General features: G+C 35.6%; 1 protein-coding gene across 1 annotated transcript in view; it reads left to right on the top strand.

Annotated features, from left to right (window-relative positions):
* Positions 1-22,488, top strand: part of LOC128995556 (dynein beta chain, ciliary) — a 138,747-nt gene that overhangs the window by 35,496 nt on the left and 80,763 nt on the right. Inside the window, exons 14-25 of the mRNA XM_054420574.1 lie at positions 8,671-8,789; positions 9,813-10,008; positions 10,465-10,629; positions 12,412-12,634; positions 13,757-13,834; positions 15,147-15,332; positions 16,106-16,275; positions 16,964-17,186; positions 17,876-18,042; positions 18,888-19,053; positions 19,161-19,284; positions 22,033-22,181. Of these exons, the coding sequence (XP_054276549.1) occupies positions 8,671-8,789; positions 9,813-10,008; positions 10,465-10,629; positions 12,412-12,634; positions 13,757-13,834; positions 15,147-15,332; positions 16,106-16,275; positions 16,964-17,186; positions 17,876-18,042; positions 18,888-19,053; positions 19,161-19,284; positions 22,033-22,181 (1,966 nt within the window). The remainder of the gene's footprint in view (positions 1-8,670; positions 8,790-9,812; positions 10,009-10,464; positions 10,630-12,411; positions 12,635-13,756; positions 13,835-15,146; positions 15,333-16,105; positions 16,276-16,963; positions 17,187-17,875; positions 18,043-18,887; positions 19,054-19,160; positions 19,285-22,032; positions 22,182-22,488) is intronic.

Raw genomic sequence — 22,488 nt, 5'->3', positions numbered from 1 at the left:
ATTTGTATTCTGGCTGGTAATTTTAAAGCACTAAAATAATTTGTTGATTATTCCTTTCATTAAATGGGTGATTCTCGTGAAAGTGCTTGATTTTAAGTCTTCCTAGTACTAAAGTGGTAAAAAGTGAAAAAAATTAAATTTTTTTTTTTTTATAATATTGATTTTACATATCATCAAACCAAAGAAAGATTTAAGTATTATTTTAAAAGAATATTTAATTAAAAATATATGAGTGTTAAAATGTCCCCTCTCCTGGTATGTCCCCAACCTAACCTTGTACGATACATTCATTAATAACAATGTAAGATCACTTTTTATTCTAAAACATTTATCAATAATGCATTAATTACTAACCAGGAATTAGCTTAATGTTATAAAAATAAGTGAAGCAATGCTGGCAGAATTAATATAAATGAAAACATTTTGTCTCCTATAGTTTATGTCCCTCTCCTGGTATGTGGGAATTTTCATTTTATTGCAAGAAATGTGAGGGATATTTAATGTTGTTTGGTTTGCACTACTGTCTTCAGCTCTGATGTTGTGAAGTTGATTGTCCATGTGTTAAAAGTTATCAACATTTAGCTGCTATTAATCAAAACTCATCCATTTATAGGTAAGTACATTTTTAATTGTCTCTCTCCTGGACTTATAAAAAATATGTAGACTTGTATAAAAATAATAAATTTCATACCAAAACATGTGTTTTTGGGATAAAAACCAATAACTGATTTCCTAACCTCAAATCATAGGTCTAGTTAAGGCTACAATATAAAAACTGCCATTTTGTCCCTCTCCTGGTAGTCTCTCTCCTGGCTGTTATGGTGCCAGGAGAGAGACATTTGTACCAGGATAGAGACTTAATCAAACAATATAGTTATACCAAAGCTAATTTGCATTAAAATTTTCTTTAGGTTTATTTATTTAGTAATAAAACATGCAGATTTATATCTTGTCCAATAAATAAATAACAAATAATAATTGGGAGTAAGTAAATAGGCTAGTTTGTTATTGGAAATATCTTTGAACTCTACGGTTGTATACAAAGAGTACTGACTATTTATTTGATATAACTAATGTTGAGATATCTCTATTAATTATATTTTAATTTTGACCTAGGCCTATTAACTTATTTAAATAAATATGAGTTTAAATAATGTTTGTTAAAAAACAAGGAGCCTTTAAAAGAACTTCAAAATTCAAGATTAAAAAATTTGAATTTCCATAAGATTTAACTTTTTTTGTTACAGAACTCATAATGCCTCCTAGAAAAAAACAATCAGATGCAGAACGTTTAGAAAAGAAACGAGAGGCAGAAAAAAGAAGACAGGAAAGAATAAAATCGGATCCTGATCGATTGGCAAGGGAAAGGGAAAAATGGAAAGCCAAGTACAAAACAAGGAAAGAGAAAGGACAGGTAAAGTTGGTTAAAGACATGACTTCTAGAGAACTAAGAGCAAAAAGAAAAATTTGGAAAGAGAAAAAGAAAAACCAAAGGGAGAAGTCCAAAGATAGTAAAAAAATTGAAGAATACTTGGCAGTTAATTCTCCAGAAAGTTTGATTAGTGACGTACATGTAAATGAAGTATTACCACAAGTTGATGGTCGATCAACCTCTGGCAAAAAGCGGGCAAGAAAAGCTAAAGCAAAAGTGTATAGGGAATTAAATAAATATAAGGAAATGTATGTAAAAGCACAGAAAAAAGCTATGAAGTACAAGAAGAGATTTGAAAGATTGAAGAATAGAAACTTAGATGTAGAACTAACACCGAATAGTAAAATCAGCAAACTTATGAAGGATAAGAAAATCAAAGATAAAAATATACGTAAAAGATTGCTATTTGGCGAGGTTGTTGGGCAAAGCATAAGAAAACATTACTCAGAGATAAAAACTACAAATGAGAAACAGTTGTTTAGGAAATTCATGACTGACCAAGTGGTCAAAAAATATAAACTTGCCACTATGACAAAAAAAGTGTTCCATTTTGATACCACTTCAGGCAAACAAAGCACAGCAACAAAAGTAAACAAAAGGAACATTATGGAAGCAGGAAAGAGATTGGAAGTAAGGAGATTTTTGGAAAGAGATGATAATTCTACCTTGTCACCAGGAAAAAAAGATACTATCACGAGACAAAAAAATTAAAAGACAAATTCGGTATCTGAATGACAGCCTACGATCTCTACACTTAAAATTCACAGAGAGTACTAATACGAAAATGAGTTACCAAGATTTTTGCAAAAAGAAACCATTTTGGGTCATCAAACCTGACATAAGGAAACGAGACACGTGCTTATGTATTAAACATAGCAACATGGCTATGCTTACAAATAGCATGTTTAATAAAAAAATACTTGAGGGTTCTCTTAAAGAAGTTGTCAGCAGCTTGACCTGTTCCCCTAAAGACAACAACTGTTTGATGAGGTTATGCAAAGAATGTAAAAATAACACCGTAAATTATGGGGAATTTCATCCGAAGGATAGTGTAATTTATCAAAAATGGGTGACTGTTGCTGAAAAAAGAACTATTAAAGGAATCGAAAAAGAAGTTAAATTTATCAAAAAAGAATCATTCACGGTTGATGCAGAGACTATTGTCAAAGAATTTGAAAAACATATAATTATTTACATGAAGCACCTATCAGCAATCAGTCATCAGTACCAATTCATGAAGATCATCAAAGAAAACTTAAGGGATGATGAAGTGGTAATCCATATGGATTTTAGCGAAAACTTCGCGTGTAAATACAACACTGAAGTTCAGTCTGTACATTTTGGAGCATCACGCTCTCAAGTGACCATTCACACTGGTGTTGCATATTATTTGAATAATGCTAAAGACTCTGCTATGTTTTCCTTCTCGTCTGTTTCGCCATCACTACGACATGACCCGTCAGCAGTGTGGGCTCATTTAGAGCCAGTGATCCAAGAATGTTTTCTGAAGAATCCTAAATTGAAAGTTTTTCATTTTGTATCAGACTCTCCAACGACTCAGTATCGGAATAGAAAAAACTTTTTTCTGCTACAAAATCTGAACAATCTATTCCCAAAAGTCACAAAAGCTTCATGGAACTTTTCTGAAGCAGGGCATGGGAAGGGTGCCCCTGATGGCATTGGCGCAGTCTTGAAACGCACTGCTGACAGATTAATTAGTGAAGGAGCCGACATCACCTCTGCTGACAATTTTTTTGATTCCCTAGTCAACCAGGATCTTAAAGTAAAGATGTACAAAGTAAGTGAAAACGACATTGAGAAATTTGATAAGATTTTGACAGAAGCTGGAAAAATTAACCCCATCCCCGGAACAATGTCAATTCGTCAAGTAGCTGTGGTTTTTAAGCCTAAACCTTTTGTCAATTTTAGGACACTGGGCTGCAACAAATGTGGCTTGGAATTGGATTGTGACCATTTTAAAATTAATATGAACACTAAAGTGAAAACTGGTAATTTAATACCACTGAAAGCCAAGGTAGGTAGAAAGCCAAACAGAAGAAGGACCCAATCTGGAAAAGTTGAACATTTAACAGGCAAGTTGTTTTTATTTTATTTTAAACAAAAGTCAAGTGTAAACTAAATATGAAAAAATAACACAATTATTACTATATTATTTCAAACTAGGACGCAGATGTGGCTGCTTATTCTAAGGCTGAGTTGGGGTGAATTGTGGGTTTATAATGGGTTGTGATGACTTGAGTAACTTTGTTTATGACCAAGACCAACTGATTCTTTGATCATAATAATTAAGTAAAATCATTAATGACAGCTCGACAGCTGTATCCAGAATTAATCCCAAACAAGCTGTTATGCCTTTTTCGGGGATTGATCTGAATGCCTTTGTATTAATTTGAAGGCAAGCACAATAACCATTGAACTACCTAGTCTATGATAATAGGATAAGTATTCTATTATTTTATATCATCCAGTGGACTATATTCATGTATGAAATAAGTAACGTTTATAACATACAACTAGGCAAATATATATTTTTGTGTTGCAGATAAATCAGTAATACGAGAACCTACCACATCCGGGATAAAAAGACAAAAAAAGCTCACAGTAGAAGAAGTGTACTCTTCACAGACTGAAGATGAAGATGATCCTGGCTACCCCACTTCAAGTACTATAGCTCCTCACAAACCACATGAAGTGGCATTATTCATGAAAAAAAGTGACATAAAAAAAAAGCTAGCCTGTGGGACTCACATTCTTGTTGAATATAAAGGGCCCAAATCTAGCAAGTGTAAATCACAAACCCATGTTGGAATTTGTCAGGGTGAACTTAATGGGAATGGGGATATTGAAGTTATGTTCATGAAACCAAGTGACAGTGATTCCTTATTTTATGTTAATCAAACCGATGTGTCACTTGTGAACATCGATCAAATTATTGCTTTGATGCCAATCCCTAAAATTATTATGAAAGGTGATCAAATGTTCTATTCATTCTAATGTGGACATTCAAAAAAGACCTTCTCTATTTAATATTTTATTTTGATTTCTTTTTCATTAATCAAAATAGTTATCAACTATTTTTCTGTCCTAACTATTGTTGTCCTGTGGTTTCAAACTTACTCGTTGTGAATCTAAATTTACAAAATTAAATTGTTGTAACCTAATATTGAGTGTCTTCCTACCTATACCCTAACAGATTAGTAAACTAAGGTATGTTTTGGATTGATTATCAATGAAGATTAAGATATACAGCGAAAATATAATAAAAAGTCACTCTCCTGTCCAAGAAGTCTCTCTCCTGGCCGTCGAAAATCTTAGTATTTTTTTTTTTTTGTAAATGACTATAAAAAATGTGTGATTAACTGTAACATCTGTTTTAATATACTGTTTTGTATCTTCACAATTTTTTTTAATTAGTTGTGTCAAAGTTTTATTTGTAACTAGCTGTGTACCCGTTCTACGCACGGGGATCTTATAATATTCAGTTGAAACCTTCTTATATAAAGAACAGCAGTTGGTTTGCATATTTTAAGATATGCTGGCCAAACTATTATACATAGCTTCATTTTATGTTGTTTTTTGTTGTTCCGGATCGGTATGACAATCAATAAAAGGTTAAATTACCTCTGTGTCTGCCGGTCGATCCTATAACGGTAGGCTTACTTTTATTTTTACTATCTGATCTCGTTTGCATGGCTCAATCACGTCCTGGTTGAAGTTCGTTCGCTACGCTCACTCACCTGTATGTTGGAGCTCGTTCGCTGCGCTCACTTTCCTTCAGGTTAGCTCGTTCGCTACGCTCACTTGCCTTCAGGTTAGCTCGTTCGCTACGCTCACTCGCCTCCAGGTTGCAAATTAGCTGTTGTCATAAATGTAAAAGAAATAATAGTGCTAGTGCTGCACCCTGTTGGTAATCCTTGTAACTTTAATGCTATTGAACATCACAGAACAGAACCAACTTGTTTAATTGAAACAGCTGTTAAGATTCAATAATTTCATTTCTCATAAGGTTAACATGGGCTTCCAGAAATTCCACGTCAAAAATCGACAAAAACTTGATTTTCAAGGGTTTACTGTTAAATATCTAACTGTCTCATATTCGATGAAATACGTCTAAAACCATCTCATATATGTATAGTATTTGGAAAATAAGTTTCAGGCGGGACAGTGCTATAGTTATTGAGGAGTAGTTGTAATAAAGTGCGTATTTTAGCGTTACCAAGAGAATGACAGATAGACAGACAGACAGACAGACAGACAGACAGACAGAAATTGAGATAAGGTTTGATTCGGTTTCTCTGACCTATGAAATGTAAAAATAACCAAAAAGTTCATTATTCTAAGCAATGTACAGACAAAACTCTAATTTTATTTATATAGATTTTTGATCCAGCGGAATACCCAACTTTCACGAGAATCACCCAAATACTTTGTTTAGTATTTTGAAAATTCTTTCTGTACTCATGATATCTTAAAGAAATACACTAGTAAGTATCAATAATATTAAAATGATAATAGCTACTTACTTGCAACATCCATTGAGCTTAGAGACTTTGAAACTCTTGAAGTTGGCTGGATTTTGGCTAAATTCTTGTGCTTAGAATTTAAACTGTGTTGGTTCAAGGCTTGAATGAAGAATTACCTTTTACAACCTATGAGCATTTTATTATACAACCAATTGAGGGAAATTACATTTATGTGGTATTCCCAGATTCAAGAACAAATAATTAACTATGTTGTTTACCTTTTGGTTGCCAGGTTCTTGATGAAATTATAAGTTAACGCTCAATCTACATTTCGCCACAAGTGTGGCATCATCAGGAGCTGTTTCTTGTTTCTTCTCACATCGCACTATCACTTAGTCACTAAAAACTCACTATCCTATTTTATTTAGACTTATTTACATTCGCGGACGAGAAGCCAGTACAAAGACAACAGCCGGGCAGTCGGACGGTGACATATGTAGCGCCCCCGGTCCGTGCTTGTGCTCGCACGCCGCATGCTTGGAATTCCACACTCGTGCCACGAATCGTCATTCATTTTTAGACTATTTTACGGAGATACCTAACAAATTGCCATGTCTTAGCAAATAGCTCAGGGGCTAGAAACAAGAATATTCATATGGTGATTTATTAGTTGTGAAATGAAATTAGATTGAGTACAACAACATAATATTATAACAATTGAAATATCAGAGTATAATGACGACAAGTACTGAGAAATTATAAACATTCGCCAAAGATATATCGGCATACACTTTTATATCCTTCCAAACGTGTTCTGTCTGAATATTTCAGATGTGTTTAAATGGAAGTATCGACAATTTTAATGTGTACTTTAAACTGTCGGGCTAATATGATTTTATCAAAACTGCATGATGAAGATGAGATGACACACTGTTGAGGTTACTCACTGTCTGACGATTTTCAAAGCGCTGTCTCAGGTAATATCCATAGAAGAGGCTACTTACGACTATCATGCATCTTTCATTTTTAATTTCAGAATCCTTTCAGCCTGTGTTTCCCTGGAAACAAATATGCACCAAATTAGTAAATAGTAAGAAGTCTTATGATTTATATGATCTGTTTTGCAGGGGATACAATTTGCAAACCCTATACATACTGGTACTGATAATACCTGGGGGGAAGATTGCACTGTGACCTGTAAGATCTATTGTGTCCCCCGAACTAGTCTCCAGTCTTTGCCTAGAGAATCTCCTCCAATCCTAACTCCTTAATGAAGTTCAGAGTCAGGTGGGGTTCTAACTCGGAAAATCTCCAACTGCTACTTGGTGCATTCCCAAGCTCTTGGCTCTCTTTCACCCAACTGCATCGCATTCAGCCAATAGTTTTCTGAGTGTTTCTTCCCCTGATTGGCCAGATGGTCAGTCACATTCCTAAATGATGTTCATTTTTTACTCAGAAACCTCTTGAGCCTACAATGTCTAATTAGAAAACCTGTTTACATTCTCAAACTGTTCTTACTCGTGGGTGTGCCCCTTGTGTCCCCCTTTTTCCCTTTCTAGGCATCGGTTTGTCCTGCGCTGCTGATGCCTTCCACTTACACTTTCTTCCCGGCTTCATCAGGTTATATGACCAGTTCTAAGAAGCGTAGATACTAGCAGGTTCTTGCCCTGCTCAGCCCCACCCTACAAAGATTGTTCCTACCCATCAGGTTCTCCTGGTTTTAGGTAGTTCTTCAAAGATCGGGGCATTTTACCTCCCCTTCCATGACTTGATTATATTTCAGTTTTTTTTAATTACAATTACTATTGGACCATAAGAGGTGTTATAGTTTACAACAAATTTCCCTTTCAGTTTGGCATTATTAAAAATCAAGATTAAAAGAAAGACGATAATCCTGTGTATTTAAACTTGCAAGGTTTTTAGATAAAAAGTAAATGTTTACTACTGCTGTATTAGTAAAGTTAAAGCCCACTAATCCCACATCAGAAAATCCGGCATTTTAAATAATGTGTCATTGGCTAATAAATAATAAATAAAGCTCTATAAACATTTTCTTAACGCTGTTTTAAGTCACATTTTCGCCTTGGGAGTCTGACATCAGTTGCACTCGAAGGAATTTGGTGTGATTTTAATTATTTACCGTGGTTATTTTATAAGAAAGCACAATAAATACAGAATGATTACTCTCCGGCCGATGATTTCCTTTTGACATTCTAAAATAAGCAGTGATTTTTTTTTGCTAGCTTTGCAATAACTGTTTGTAACGACCACGCACGGGAAGGGCAGAAAACTCAATAATCTAACGCCGAGTTGAGAATTTAACACTTGACTTATTATGTCAAAAGAACAAAATTATTTGTAATGAGTTACTATCAATTGGAAATATAGAAAAAAAATTAAAGTGATTTGGACTGTAAATTGAAAAAATTTGACGATGGTTCTACATAGGCCTATGTTTAAGTTACAGGCATATAACTTCTAAAAGCACTTAATCCAAATAAAATATTGTATAATAATAAATTAAATACTTATTCGTATAAAATTCATATTGTTCTGAAATTTTTACTATGCTAAAGGATGGATAGGAACAATATTTTAAATTGGGGTTTTACATTTTCTTGTAGGAGACAGTTCACACTAAGTCAAGTTCATTTTAACAGTGTTTATTAAGTTAATTTGCATAGTAAACACTAAAAATAATTGTTAGTGTGAAATGAGTGTACATTTTGTATTCTTAATTAATTCTTATAACAGGTACAACAAAGTGAGGAAGCACAGTAGAGAAGTTGAGTTTGAGTTAGTCAGGGAACAAGTAGATGAGATCGACCAACTCATACAGAAAGGCCAAAAAGAGCTGGATTGGAACTCAGACAGTAAGTGCAGCTTCTTGTTCGACACACTTGATTCACTAGAGGGAAAAATCAGTTCAAATTAAATAGCTATTTAGTATTTACATTACAAGTGTAGTAAGAGCGTTTTTACATCACGCAGGTGAAAGTTGTGCAACGAGCGGAAGCGAGTTGCATAATTCTCCTAAGTAATGTAAACAAGCTCTTGCGTAACGTGTAACGTACAAGATTTTACCTGACCTGACAATTTACAGGAGGTTACGAACAAAATTTTTCATTATCCATTTCACTCATCTTCTAACAGTTCATTTACAAGCCAAAGCTAGGTTAGGAAAATTCTTCAAGACAAAACAATAAAATTCAAGCGCACAGCTGATTTCTAGCGTTGAACGTCGTTGGCTCCATAGAGTTATATTTTTTAGCTTAATAATATTTTTAGCAATGTTATTTAAATGGGTTTCATTACGTCACCGAGTGAGTTTTTTCAACTTTACATCACTCGTGAAGTAAAGAAGCTGTATACCTCTCGCTTGGGATAGGGAAGTTTAACATGGCAAATGGCGGGTTAGGTAAAAGTTATTTATGTATTTCAACTTAACCACTTAATTAATCTTAATACAAACTGAACGGCTGGGTAGCTGAGTGGTTAGTGCTCTCGTAACAATCAAAAGGCTGCCAGACCCATCCTGAGAAAATTCAAAAGCTTTTTGATGATTACCAACTGGACCCAGCTGTTACTGATCACTAGGTTTTAAATAAATGGTCCTGACACCTTATCTTTGTAAGAAAGATACACAGATCATCTCGCTCCATACTCATCCTTCACTCTTATTCGAGTTTAAATACGCACAAGCACATAGGTGGTGTCATCTAAATTGATTATAATCATAATCATGTTAGTTGAAATAGGCTATTAAATATTTGAATTGAAATCTAAAAGTTGAGAGATACTTTCAATACTTTATTTCAATAAATTATCCTAATTTACGGACAGCCCTTGAAGATTAATTGCTATCACCATTTGCTCATACATTACTTGTTCCCCAGACCTATGGCAGTTCATCGAGCGACTGAACGCTCTCGTAGAGGAGCTACAAGGTAGGATTCAGAAGACACAAGTCAACGTACAACAGATGGAGGCTGTGATGAGCACTTGGCGCAAACATCCTCTATTTGAGCGCAAGGACGGGAAGAAGGACACCTTACTGTTCATTGAGGAGAGAGCCGACCGTGCTGCTAAACGGTAATGTAAAATATTTAGGAAAATTTAGTATTACGGAATTAGGAGAATGGTGGATTACGGTCCTTCACCTGGCTAATAAAACATTGATATCTGCTTTTGCTTATAGTGTATGGTGAGGTCAACAAATTTTGAATTTTATCTCTAGTGGCACCGTACGGGTACTGCTGATCTTATTGGGCATTTGCGTTTTGTTGCCAGCAAATCCCTCTATCAATTTTTTTTTGCGGTTTTGCTTTTTCATTAATTTCCTAACCGTCAAATTATGGATGTGTCTGCACTGAGGTAAAACAGAGTTGAATCTTGTTACATAATTTAAAAAGGTACACACAGAAAGTGTATCATTTACTTAAAATGGCGACCATACAAAATTAGGTATTTTATGCCATTTGATTTACATGAACAGGATTATTTCTCTGCAAATAGGAATATGTTTGAATTTCCCTTGGTTGTTTGCAGATATGCAGAGATTGGTGTGGCTGCCAATGAGATTCACCAGCTGTTGAAGGAGAACTGCACACTGTTCAACATGGATAGCAACTTGGAAGGCAAGCAGTGGCTGGACTATGTCGTGTACGTGGACGGTATTGTGGCAGAGGCGCTCTTGAAGACCATTGGTTGCAGGTGGTTTACACAATAGATACGTTAAATTGTCAACAGTTAACCCCACAGCAATCATTAGTAGTCTGAATTTCCTGAAAAAATGGAGTGTTAGTATTAAATTGTTGGGTAAAGTAGATAGCAGACATGCAGAACCCATAATATTTCGACCCCTGGGGGACTTTATCAATTGTAGAGAAGGTGATCAGACACTTTGTAAACTATCACTTTCTCTACACTTCACAAAGTATCTCCAGGAACATAGAACATATTATATGATCTATGTTCCTACCTGTACTTCTTCAAGGTTAGCTAGCTGCTTTCCTCTTCATTCTATAATTGGTGGCTTGTGAGACATAAGGGTTTAAGCACATAGGCTTATCGATGCAGTGTTGGGAAGGAGCATGCTACAAGTAGCGACGCTACAGTAGCGCGCTACAGTAGCGCGCTACTTTTCATGTAGCGTTAGCTGAGCTACTTTTCTGATTTTGTAGCTAGCTACATTTTTTAAGTAGTTGTAGTGGAATTTTAGCTACTTTTCTCACTACATAAACATTGACTGAGATAGTAACTTTTATCACAACCTTACGTGCTTTCAAACTGAAATTTTCAAGAAATGTAGGCCTAACTACTTTCTTGGCTTTATACAGCTGGTCACAGCCGTTTCATTGCCTATTACAGCGTTGCATGGACATGGAGGTCATTATCTGAGTGTTATCCACATTATTGGCTCTTATTTACTTCATTTGCTACTCTATGATTACTGTCAGATAAAATAAAATTGCTAGACGCAGACTACGTTTAAACGTTGCTGGTGACAAGAAAAGCTATTGAATGCTTGCAAGTGATTGGCAGGGAAATTAGTTATAATTTTTTTAGTTTCTTTATTTTATCGATAGTTTCAACTTGGGTTTCAATAATGGAAACCAACACTAAACCTTAAAATGATGAGAAAGCTGGTCTATCATCAACATTTGCTTCCGCTGTCTAGGACTATTCCTATGCTATGCTATTGGATTTAAGACGAATGCCAAGCTCAATTGATAGGAATATATCTGTTTAGTGCTTTTAAGAGCAAGCGGAAAAGTAGCTAAAATTGTAGCTATAGCTACATTTCATTGTAGCTGTAGTTAGTTGTAGCTATCTACTTTTTTGGAACTGTAGCTGTAGCTAAGTTACTTTTTTGGAAGTGTAGCAGTAGTTGTCGCTAGCTACATTTTAAAAGTAGGCTAGCTTCCCCAACACTGACATATGTACTTACTCCCCTTTGTCTTGCAAACGTCAAATTCAAAATCCTGGCTTAGAGCCTTTCCTTTAACAAAAATAAAATAAGTGTTAATATTAGTTTTAGTTCAAGTAAAGCCTATAGGTAAGGATTTTGATTTATAGAATGAGAGGATAGCAGCTAACTCACTTCATAAGAATTAGGCCTACAATTAGGTCATAGAACACAGAGAGGACATATAAAACACACAATACCTATTTCATCTCCTGGGGAACTTTCTTAAGTATAAAAAACAAGAGATCACAAAAATATATTTTTTATGATTTCTTTGTTATCTACACCTGAAAAAGTCCCCTCAGGGGACAAAATATTATGTGTTTTACAAGCCTTCTGTGTGTTCTATGATCTACCTGTATTTCAAAGGTAAGCTAGCTATCCCTTTTAAGTCTTAAATAATTTAGACAACAGAGACAATTTTTTAAATATTTTACTTTGAAATAACTATTTTGGCTATTCTTCTCATCCAACTTTTTTTCTTATCCGATCTATCCAATGTTTGAAACTCCAACTGAATGTTCCAGCCTGGGCTATCTAGCGGAGCACATGGACCCGACCAACAACTTTGCTCCGCTGTTTGAGGCCCACCTAGAGCTGAGGGAGCCTGACTTGGTGTTTGTTCCTCCTCTAGACTCTGACAACCCTGACAATTTCTCCCACCTGGTCCAGGGTCTGATTGACGCTATCATCAAGATGGCCAATCTCATACCCAGGATAGCCACACACTACGACTTCTCTGACTATCAGGTCTCTCGTCTTTCTAACAATCATTTTTTACAAATATTACGTCAAATCTTTTTTTTTCTCTTCAACCTTCACTTTGAAGAGGTCCTTTATTAGGATTAAATACTATTGCTATCCTCTGTGACCTTTTATTGCGTTTCTATTAGCCTATCAATTTAAAAACATTCTATTTAGTTTAGAGAAATCAGTACTTTTTTTAAAGCACCTAATCATTGACTAATTACTGGTATATGCAGGCTGTAGCTGTACATTAAGAGTGTTAGACGTTTTATTTTATGTTACTAGCCCATTTATCCCCCGAAAGTTTGACTGCAAGCGTAAGGTTATGTTTTTATGGCTCAAGCAATATTCTTCAATCAAACAGCTGTTCAACAATAAGGTTTAAAATTTGTTTGTAAAAAAAACTCAAAACTGCAAAACAAAAAATCAGGTAGGCCTAATAACTCAAGAAAGTTATTTTTATAGGAAGCAAATTGCTATAAGTTTTAATATGCCGCCATTTTGGGCTAGTAGCCTAATATAAAATCAAACGTCTAAACTCTTCATGGGAATCCTGTACATACATTGGATCAGCTTGATAGCATTGGATACCTGGATTCGGCATTGTAATGGGGAGATCTTTCTTTTTAAATTGAATAATTCACATATAATGGAATGGAAGACTTAAATTGTTTCCTACTGGCTGACTGACTCTATCATACTATGTTAGTATAAACCATTAAAACATACCAACCTAGTGTTAAATTAAATATAATCTTGGTCAATCCTCAACGACTGACTATGGTTCGTGGTTGCAATGCATCACAGTTAGATGACAGACTGTTTTAATTCACTAATTTAAATTCCAAGAATTTCATCTTCCGGCCTCATTTGCTGTGTGTTTTAGCACCATAGTCTTTACTCTCACAATTTTAAGTTTTGGATAGACTCATCTATTATTTAGGTGGAAGTGTCAAATTTGTTTTACATATTTTGTACCTATTTTTGTCTTTTAAAGGACTTGTTTAAAGGAGTTACTAAATATATGTACTTTTGATTTACTCAATCCAACATAGGCCCTGCTATATTTACAGGTTACTTACTTTATTTTGCTACATAATATTAATTGTGTATTCATTGTTTCAGCATGACATGGAGAATAACATTGACATCAGTGACATGAAGAAAGATATAATGGAGAGTGTGAAAAGTGTCATGGAAGAGGTACGTCAGTTGTATTAAAATTGTTAATCACCATTTGTACAGTTTACTTTAATCCGACAGTCTACTTTCTGGTTTGACTTTATGAAAAATTATATTGATGAGCCCAAATAAAATATTGCATACAAAACAAAGTTTGTTGTGGGCCAGAAGTTGCCAAAGATAAACACTATACCGTACAAAGAATATTAGTGTTCTAATGTCCGTGTTAGTATGCGTGCAAGTGGTTAGAGCGCGGAACTTCGGTTCCAGAGGTCCCGGGTTCAAATCCCAAGGCTTATCTTGGCTTAAAATGTAACAATATTAGCTGTATATAGCCCTGCTACTCCTGTGTAGGGAGCGAGCTGGTCTAGTGGTTAGAGCACGGAACTTCGGTTCCAAAGGTCCCGGGTTCAACTACAGTAGACTCCCTCTTATCAGGACACCTTTTAACCGGACATAGGTTTAACCGGACTACACTCGGCGGAAATGACATCTCTTTAACCAGACAATTTTTATCAGCACATCGGAATAACCGGACTAGATCGGCAGGAAGTGGGTGGTACTTAAAACGACTGTTCTCGTGGGAAAGATTTGAAACCAGTGATCACGTGTGTAAATACAATGCTCTCCTAAATTGAAGTCAAATACTGTATACAGTATGCATTTAAATGGTCCGTTTTAACGAGTTTTTGGGGACGTTGGTTTAACCGGAAAAACCTTTATCCGGACTGGCCTCGGTCCCAAGGAGTCCGGATAGGAGGGAGTCTACTGTACCGCCAAATCACCAATGGAATTTTATTCATGTGATAATGCCACAACCCCTAGGTCTAGCCTGAAGTAATGTGAAAAACAATTCCGGGCTTGTGCCTAGCGTCCTAGGACAAAAAAAAGTATGCGCGCAAGGGAGGAAAACAGGGTAGTCGTTATCGTCCCCCATCAAGAGACATCATTTGGTTTCGGGAGCACCCTGGAGCCAATTTCTAGAGCCACTGTAGCTTTGTTTACGTTTTTTGCTCAGTCTATATCTTCTCAACTAAATATAAACTTGTTGTAAACCTAACAGCATTTGTTTTAGCACCATAACAATATCTTTCATAGTATGTTATGCGACTTTTTTCTGTAGTAAAGCTGTTTAGGGAATGAAATACATCCTTTAATGTATTTTTTTTTAAGTTTAATTGTCTCCCGATATCTATACTTCTAGAATATTTAATATTCTGGCTGCAAGTCCTGGAAATGCTGGTTTAGAGGAAGTTGTGTTGGACAAACTTGTTTTTACCATTCGCTAGTAATTCCGCCGTGGTTGCTACAACAGCAGATGATTGGTTTACAGGCTAACGAGTTCTGCAGTGGGTTTGAAGTGTATTCATACCTCTGGCTAGACGACCGTATGATGTACATGCAGCAGTTCCTCATGTACGGCAGACAGCTGAACATTGAGGAGTTGGAGTTGTTGGCTGTAGGGGACGCCTGTGCTCCTGAATCCACCCCTCCCAACATGGATAAGTTCAAAGAACAGGTGATTAGTAGCTCAAGTAACTGCAAAGATTAACTGAACCTGAACTTAAACATTTTTAGCCTCTGAATTATGCTATAAACAAAATACAATCAATTAATTTCACCTTCTTTAACACTTCCCCCTCTAATGAGTAGAAATGTTCTAACTTTTTTTAAATGTCAAAATTATTTGGTATTGTGTGTTCTTATTTTAGTGGAAGAAACAATGGTCTCTGGGTGTACACAAACACTAAAAAGATATATTTTTCATGTATTTCAATCATCTCATTAACATTGTTTATAATTTGAGTTGTAAAATATTTCAATCATTGTTTTAAGAATCATAATGCAATGGTCTCTGGATCATCAGAATAAACAAAATAAACTACCTGGTTACTGTCCAAAATCAGCTGTTTCATGCTGGGAATGGAACACATCATCAGCTCGAATGTCAAGACGTGATTAAATGTACCTCATGGTGGAGTTCCTCAAAAGTTTAGTACCATACAATCAATCATAGCACATAAAACGGAAGATACACAAAACGAAAGACTTAGAACTGGTCAACCACTTGTAACAATACACATGATTCGGCGCCGGCAGAGGGTCGCAACGTCACCACAAGGAATATTTCATCACATCTTGACATGCGATATGATGATGTGCTTCGTCCATAGCACAAAACAGCTGCAGTCTTTTTAAACTATGGATCGTTTTGGGCTGTAAACGATTATTTAAGCCTCTACTAGATTTTTTCAAAGATTAATATTAACAATACAATAATACATTTTTCAGATCGACCAGTTTGAGAACCTGTATTCTGAGGTGGAAGACCTAGACTCACTCCAGATCTTCAGCTGTTGGTTCCAGGTAGACATCAGCCCCTTCAAGCAAGCGCTGCTCAACACTGTACGCAAGTGGGGCCACATGTTTAAACAACACCTCATAGAACACGTCACATCTAGGTAAGGCATATCTTGGTGCTTGAGTGGATGTAAGGATTCTAAGGCTTATTTAGGGGAACTATGGTTGTTTTGTATCTTCTGCTACTTTAGTTGTTAGTTGCAGTTTCAGTATAGAGTAATCCAATAGTTACTTAATGAACGTTACTAAATAATTGACTTAACCCCTCGACAGTCAGTTGCGCTTGCTGTTATAGAAATGTTCTTTCCCATGAGGGGCTTTATCAAACGTACCGGTATTAAATTTTATATCTACAGTTGTATGTTCAAAGTATATTTTGTGTGTGCTACCCATGATCAAAGCTCTTCTTAATACATACCGTTCATTTTCAGTAACTAATAAGTAACCTGATCAAATCAACAAATAATAACAAAACAACAACTATAACAACTATAGCAAATAACAACATTATAGCAAATAACAACATGAATTCAGCCGAAAACTTTGTACTGTGCTAGATGAACAGTATGATTGCCTGTGTCTGTACCGGTACACTTAGTATGACTCACTAGTCATGCATTTAAATATTCAACCCAAGAAACCATCCAATTCCCAACCAAGAGGATCCAACGTAAGAAAGTCTACTGTACACACAGAAAAGAAAATTTAACATAAATAAAAACTGTGCTATGTGGTAAGCATATTTAAAACAATTCATTGCCCACAACTAACGAGTCAATCAACTTTCAGCCTGTCAGATCTGGCCGACTTCATACACAAAGCTGACGAGGGACTACTGCAGCCTGTCGAGGAGGGAGATTACGAGGGCCTGGTCAATGTGATGGGTTACCTCATGAACGTGAAGGAGCGACAAGCCACGACTGACGACATGTTTGAACCAATCAGAAACACCATCGAGCTGCTTAAACACTACGACCAGGAACTACCAGAGGAAGTGAACGTGTTGCTGCAGGCAAGATAGTTATTTTTTTAATCGAGGGATTAGAAAGATCCCTAATGACGAGGGGGGAAAATATAGAATAACGAAAAATGACAAGAAGGAGTATTAGAGGTTGTGTTTGAGGTTAGGTATTCTCGTCTCTCAATTAAGGAGCTTTTGTTTTAGATATGGGGAACAAGCTTACCTGTACAGTTAGTAGTCTTTTTTAATAGGAAAAGCAGTCTTCTTTGTGATTGGCACAGTAGTCTGTGACCATGAAATATTTCAATTATGTATGTGTATAGATGTGTTTCCAATTGAGACAACTCACCCACTGTACAGCTATGCTTGTTCATCCTAAAACAAAATCAAACTTATTCTGGCCTCTTTACAAAGAATACCTAACCTCAAACATAGTCCGTGCTTTCATTACTTTCATTAGGGTTGTACTTTCAAGTACAATTATTGTCAATTTTTGTAATGACAAGAAGGAGTAATTTCTTGTCATTTGTTCTTATCTTATCTTATCCTATATGTCTTTCCTCTCGGTCATCATGGATCTTCCCAACCCTTAGATTAACAAACTGTGCATGCAAACCACCAAACCCTACATATTTTACTCAGGGTTAAATCAGTCACCCTCATATTGATAGAAGAGCACTCCAATGTGACAAACACATGAATATGTCAATATGTGGGCTAACATCACACAATATCTACAGGAATTGCCAGAGCAATGGAACAACACCAAGAAGATTGCAGTGGTTGTGAAACAACAGGTCGCTCCACTACAGGCCAGTGAAGTGTCTTCCATTAGGAACAAGATAGCTGCCTTTGATGGAAGCCAGTCTGCCTACAGGGAGTACTTTAAAAAGGCTCCATTCCTAAGGTAAAGCTAAAAAAATAGCTTATTCCCTATATGGGAAATTCGCTAAAAAATGTGTTATCAAGGTAGTAAGGTAGATTTTAAACCTAACTACTTATATTCAAGGGATTATTGCAAACATTCCATCATGGTTATGAAAAAACATGTTTTCACAACACTTCTGGATCCAGAATGTGAATATGGCGATCCTGTCTTCAAGTAAGAAAGTAGATAAGACATAAAAAAATTAGTAAACAAACCCTACTTAAACTGAAAAATCACCAAGAATAACCACAACTAAAAACTGTAGTATGGTTGTCTGAACAACAAGTAAAAACCAAAATGAAACCTGAAACAATACAATGGGTTAGACAAAGTCCGGTGCAGGCTGTTTCCATTTCTCATCACCATCACTTCCACCTTTATCGGTCTCGCTTGAGCTACCATTATGTTTTTGTGCACTATAATCCCTCAAATACCCTAAAACCACTATCACAAAAATGAACTTCAAACAAAGAATGAATTAATGGATTAGTTTCTTTAAATGAGCGTCAACACAACCATCCCTTCCAGACCGATCCATTGATTTCTATTCTATTTAAACTAAAAGTAAAGTGGCAATTAAATAGACTTAAGGGATAGTTTACTTTAGGTTAGCTTTTAAATGACAAACCTTTGTTTAGGAAGAGGCTCTCGGCCAGGATAGTAATTTTTACAGAAAATGGGGATAGCAGCTAGCTTACCTTAGAAAAAGTCTAGGTCTTAGTACATACAGAAAACACAAGATTTCTGGGACACACTACCTTAAGACTTTTGATTACATGCTGGACAACTGCCAAAATGGTATCTAAATTATTATCTTTCCACAGATATGATTGTAAAGATCCATACAAAATGCTGGATGACACAGATCAAATCATTCACAACCACGAAGTTGAAATGCAGAGGATTCAAGAGAGTGCTTCACTGTTTGAAGTTAACGTTCCTGACTTTAAACAGCTGAAACAGTGCCGTAGAGAACTCAGGATGCTGAAGGTATTTTATTGTTTTGTAATTTTATATAACTTAGAAAATATTTGTTTTTACAAAAATTCTCAATGTGACAAGATTCACTAACATGCCTAAACTTTATCACATTTTAGCAACTTTGGGATTACGTACACATCGTCCAAACAAGTGTGGAAGATTGGAAAACGACTCCATGGAGACAAATTGACGTTGAAAACATGGACTTGGAATGTAAAAAGTTTGCCAAAGAAATACGAGGTAAGTCTTTGTTACCAGTTTTGTAAAAGTTAAAATTTTATTTCTTGTGATGGTTTTATGATATCAACATTTGTTGAGGGCCAAAATTATGTATACTAAATAAAAGACCTGTAGTTTTAGTCAGATCGTTCTTGAGCACATTTCAAGTTTCATTGTATTACAATAGTGATGGATAACTCCCACAAAAGGTTTTTTTTTTGTGAAAATATTATTCATCCGTGATCTTTTATCTGCGGCAAAATAGGTGTGTTTCGAAATGTTAAGACGTTCTAACAATTCATAGTGTTTAATGGAAAGGTAAGTTGAGGATTATGTTTGACTGTTCTTTTAGAAGCTTTCAAACTTCGAATCTTAACAAATTTTCAGAAAAATCAATATTTCATCGATTCCCTAGCCCATCAACTTTTTATTTCCAGATACAAGCGGTATTCGGAGAAACAGTAAGTGAAAATGGATTTCGAGTGGAATTTTGGGTTGTGGAAAAGCAAGTGACACATCTCAATGTTCATACAGTACTTTGGTATTATCCGGAGGCCACTTATTTCAAAGACATTTTTTTACCAGAGACCAAAAATAACTCGGAATTGGAAAGAACATACTTTAATTGACTTACTGTACAAATTTAAATTTGACTCGATTACAATTAGCGGCCTTTGAGTTCTGCCTCCCAGATGGCAGCGATTTCGGCGAGGATTGAGTTGAATGCGTCGCAGTGGCTAGCTGCCACATGTACTCCGCCAAGTAGGTAAACAACGCGCTGCGGCGTTTATGCTAGGTTGGGTTGTCATTAATATGTTTGTAGGGCTTTCCTCGTTTCATTATAAAGAGAACGATACCAGATGAGTCATCACTCAGGAAACTGATGCAGATACAGGGGGTGACAGATGATGTGCACGCTCCGGTCAACGACCTGACCTTGGCCTACTCGGAGGGCAAAAGTATGACTCATCTGGTATCGTTCGATTCATAACAAAACGAGGAAAGTCCTACAAACATATTTATGACAACCCAACCTAACATAACCGCTGCAGCGCGCTGTATAAGGGTGGCCTCCGGATAATACCAAAGTACCGTTCATACTTACCTACAATCACTGATCTCAACAAAAACATGACATGCACATAATACAACTCAACAAATCAACCACAAAAGTACTGTGGGAACGGAATTTGGGCTGGAACATTAGTGCTGTGTTTGGCATGAGCACGATCGGGAACAATTCAGTTTGTAGAGCTACAGCATGCGTTGAAAACAAATCAGTTCCGACTTAGATTTCAAAGGCATGTGAACCATCACAATCGGATTGTATAAGAATGTTTGTGTTTTGTCAGTTTCAATTATATTTTCCTGTTTTATCTGCGTAAAAGTGTCTTTAAAATCAAAGATGTTTTTTGAGCTCAAAAAAAGTTTTACATCAAAAGTTTTCAATTAGCTATGCTGATTTTCAAAACCTTCCCATATTTTGTTTCTTCTTCTTTCACCTTTTAACTGTCTTCTGTTATGGTTATCCTTTAGATATTTTTAGGATCGGGATGTTTTTGCTTAGCAACTGTTTATTTGTATTCTTGACGTTACTGACACATTATAGCATGAGGTTTGTGGAATGGTTCTCGACAACTGTCTTGTGCACATGTTTTAGAACATGTTCTGTGAAAGAAAATAAAATTAGTCAGCACTAATTGAGGATGATTAGTCTTGTTGTAACCATTACTACATCACTTTGAATCCGAGTGATTGTCAGCATGCCATTCATCAAGATATTTGAAATTTTTAAGCTCCAGAAACTCAAATTTTTAATATTGATTTCTTGGAAATAGCTAATATACTAAATAGTTACCCATCGGGCATCGATATGACTTCATGAGAAATTTTTTAAGAACAAAAAACTGCCCAAGCCCTTTTTAACCTCAAAGAAAATAGAACACTAACTTCTAAACACTTAACATAAACTTCTAAACATCCATGTTCATGATGATTGTTTCAGCTGTGAAAGTAATATATTTTTTTTAACTGTAGGACTTTTTTTGTGATATTTAACATGTTTCGTGAGATATAAAGATTTTTAGGATCTAAAACAATCAGAGGCTTACAAGGTTTTGGACTAGGTCTTCTTTGTGTTTGGACTCGAATAATCAATTAAACATGCACAGTTAATAAATTAATTGATCATTAATCCAAAACTTAAATATACAACACAGCAGTTTTACAAGGATATAAAAATACTGAGCCTTTTTGGTGGGGAGTCAAAATAGCAGTAATTTTAGTTGTACGCAAAAAATGTGAGGAAAACCAGAGTGTGGTGTATTATAGCTGTGTTGTTTTTGAGTTCTTAACCTAACAAAACTAACCACTGCAATATATTTATGTTAGCTCAAAAAAAGGTTTCAATATAAGTATCATCCTAGTTTTTTACCAACTTATTTAACAATTTGCTGTCTATTGTTATTCATAATCCCGCAACATTGTCTGGATAATGTATTTTTGCATCCTTAACAGCAGGAAATTTTCTGGGAATCATTTCTTAAATTATTTTCTTCTGTCTGTGAATAGATAATATGTCACTAAATAATAAAAAAAAACTAATTTGTTATGAAATACTAATTTATGATTTTTTCTCATCCATTTGTGGCTGAATAGAATTTGACTTTTGTTCTCCAATTTTCTATTTAAAACAACTCATGGAATGTATTGTAATTATGAATACAATAGTTGTGTTGAGTGCTATCAGTGTTTCGACTTTGTTGGCAGCTCTGGATAAGGAAATGCGCACCTGGGATGCGTATATCCAGCTGGAAGCTGCGGTCAAAAACATGTTGACCTCTCTCAGAGCCGTCGGAGAACTTCAGAACCCAGCTATCAGAGAGCGACACTGGCAACAGCTCATGAAGTCCACAAAGGTTTGCTCTCCACACTTTGCTTTTGACTTTTTAATTTTTTTAGGTACAAACACAAATAATTTAAATTCTGTAACAAACACCTTACAGTATGTAAGACAAACTATGACAGTTACGTTTCAATTATTTCAGCCCTACCTAGATTTCAAACTGGGAATTAATCAATTAAATCAAACTAGGTGACCATAGCAGAATAGCAGCAACTGCGCTTAATCTCTGTTGTAATTTGTCCTTAACCATTCACTTATAAAACTGCGCACCACTCCTAAGTTCTCTTTCGTAGTAGCGGTCTTCCCCTAACACGATACAT

Source organism: Macrosteles quadrilineatus, unplaced genomic scaffold (assembly GCF_028750875.1).
Source record: "Macrosteles quadrilineatus isolate MER2022 unplaced genomic scaffold, UCM_ALF_1.0 Scaffold_5__1_contigs__length_97177068, whole genome shotgun sequence".
Taxonomy (NCBI): Eukaryota; Metazoa; Arthropoda; class Insecta; order Hemiptera; family Cicadellidae; genus Macrosteles; species Macrosteles quadrilineatus.
Note: the sequence above shows the minus strand (reverse complement) of the source record. Positions and strands in the feature narration are given on the sequence as shown.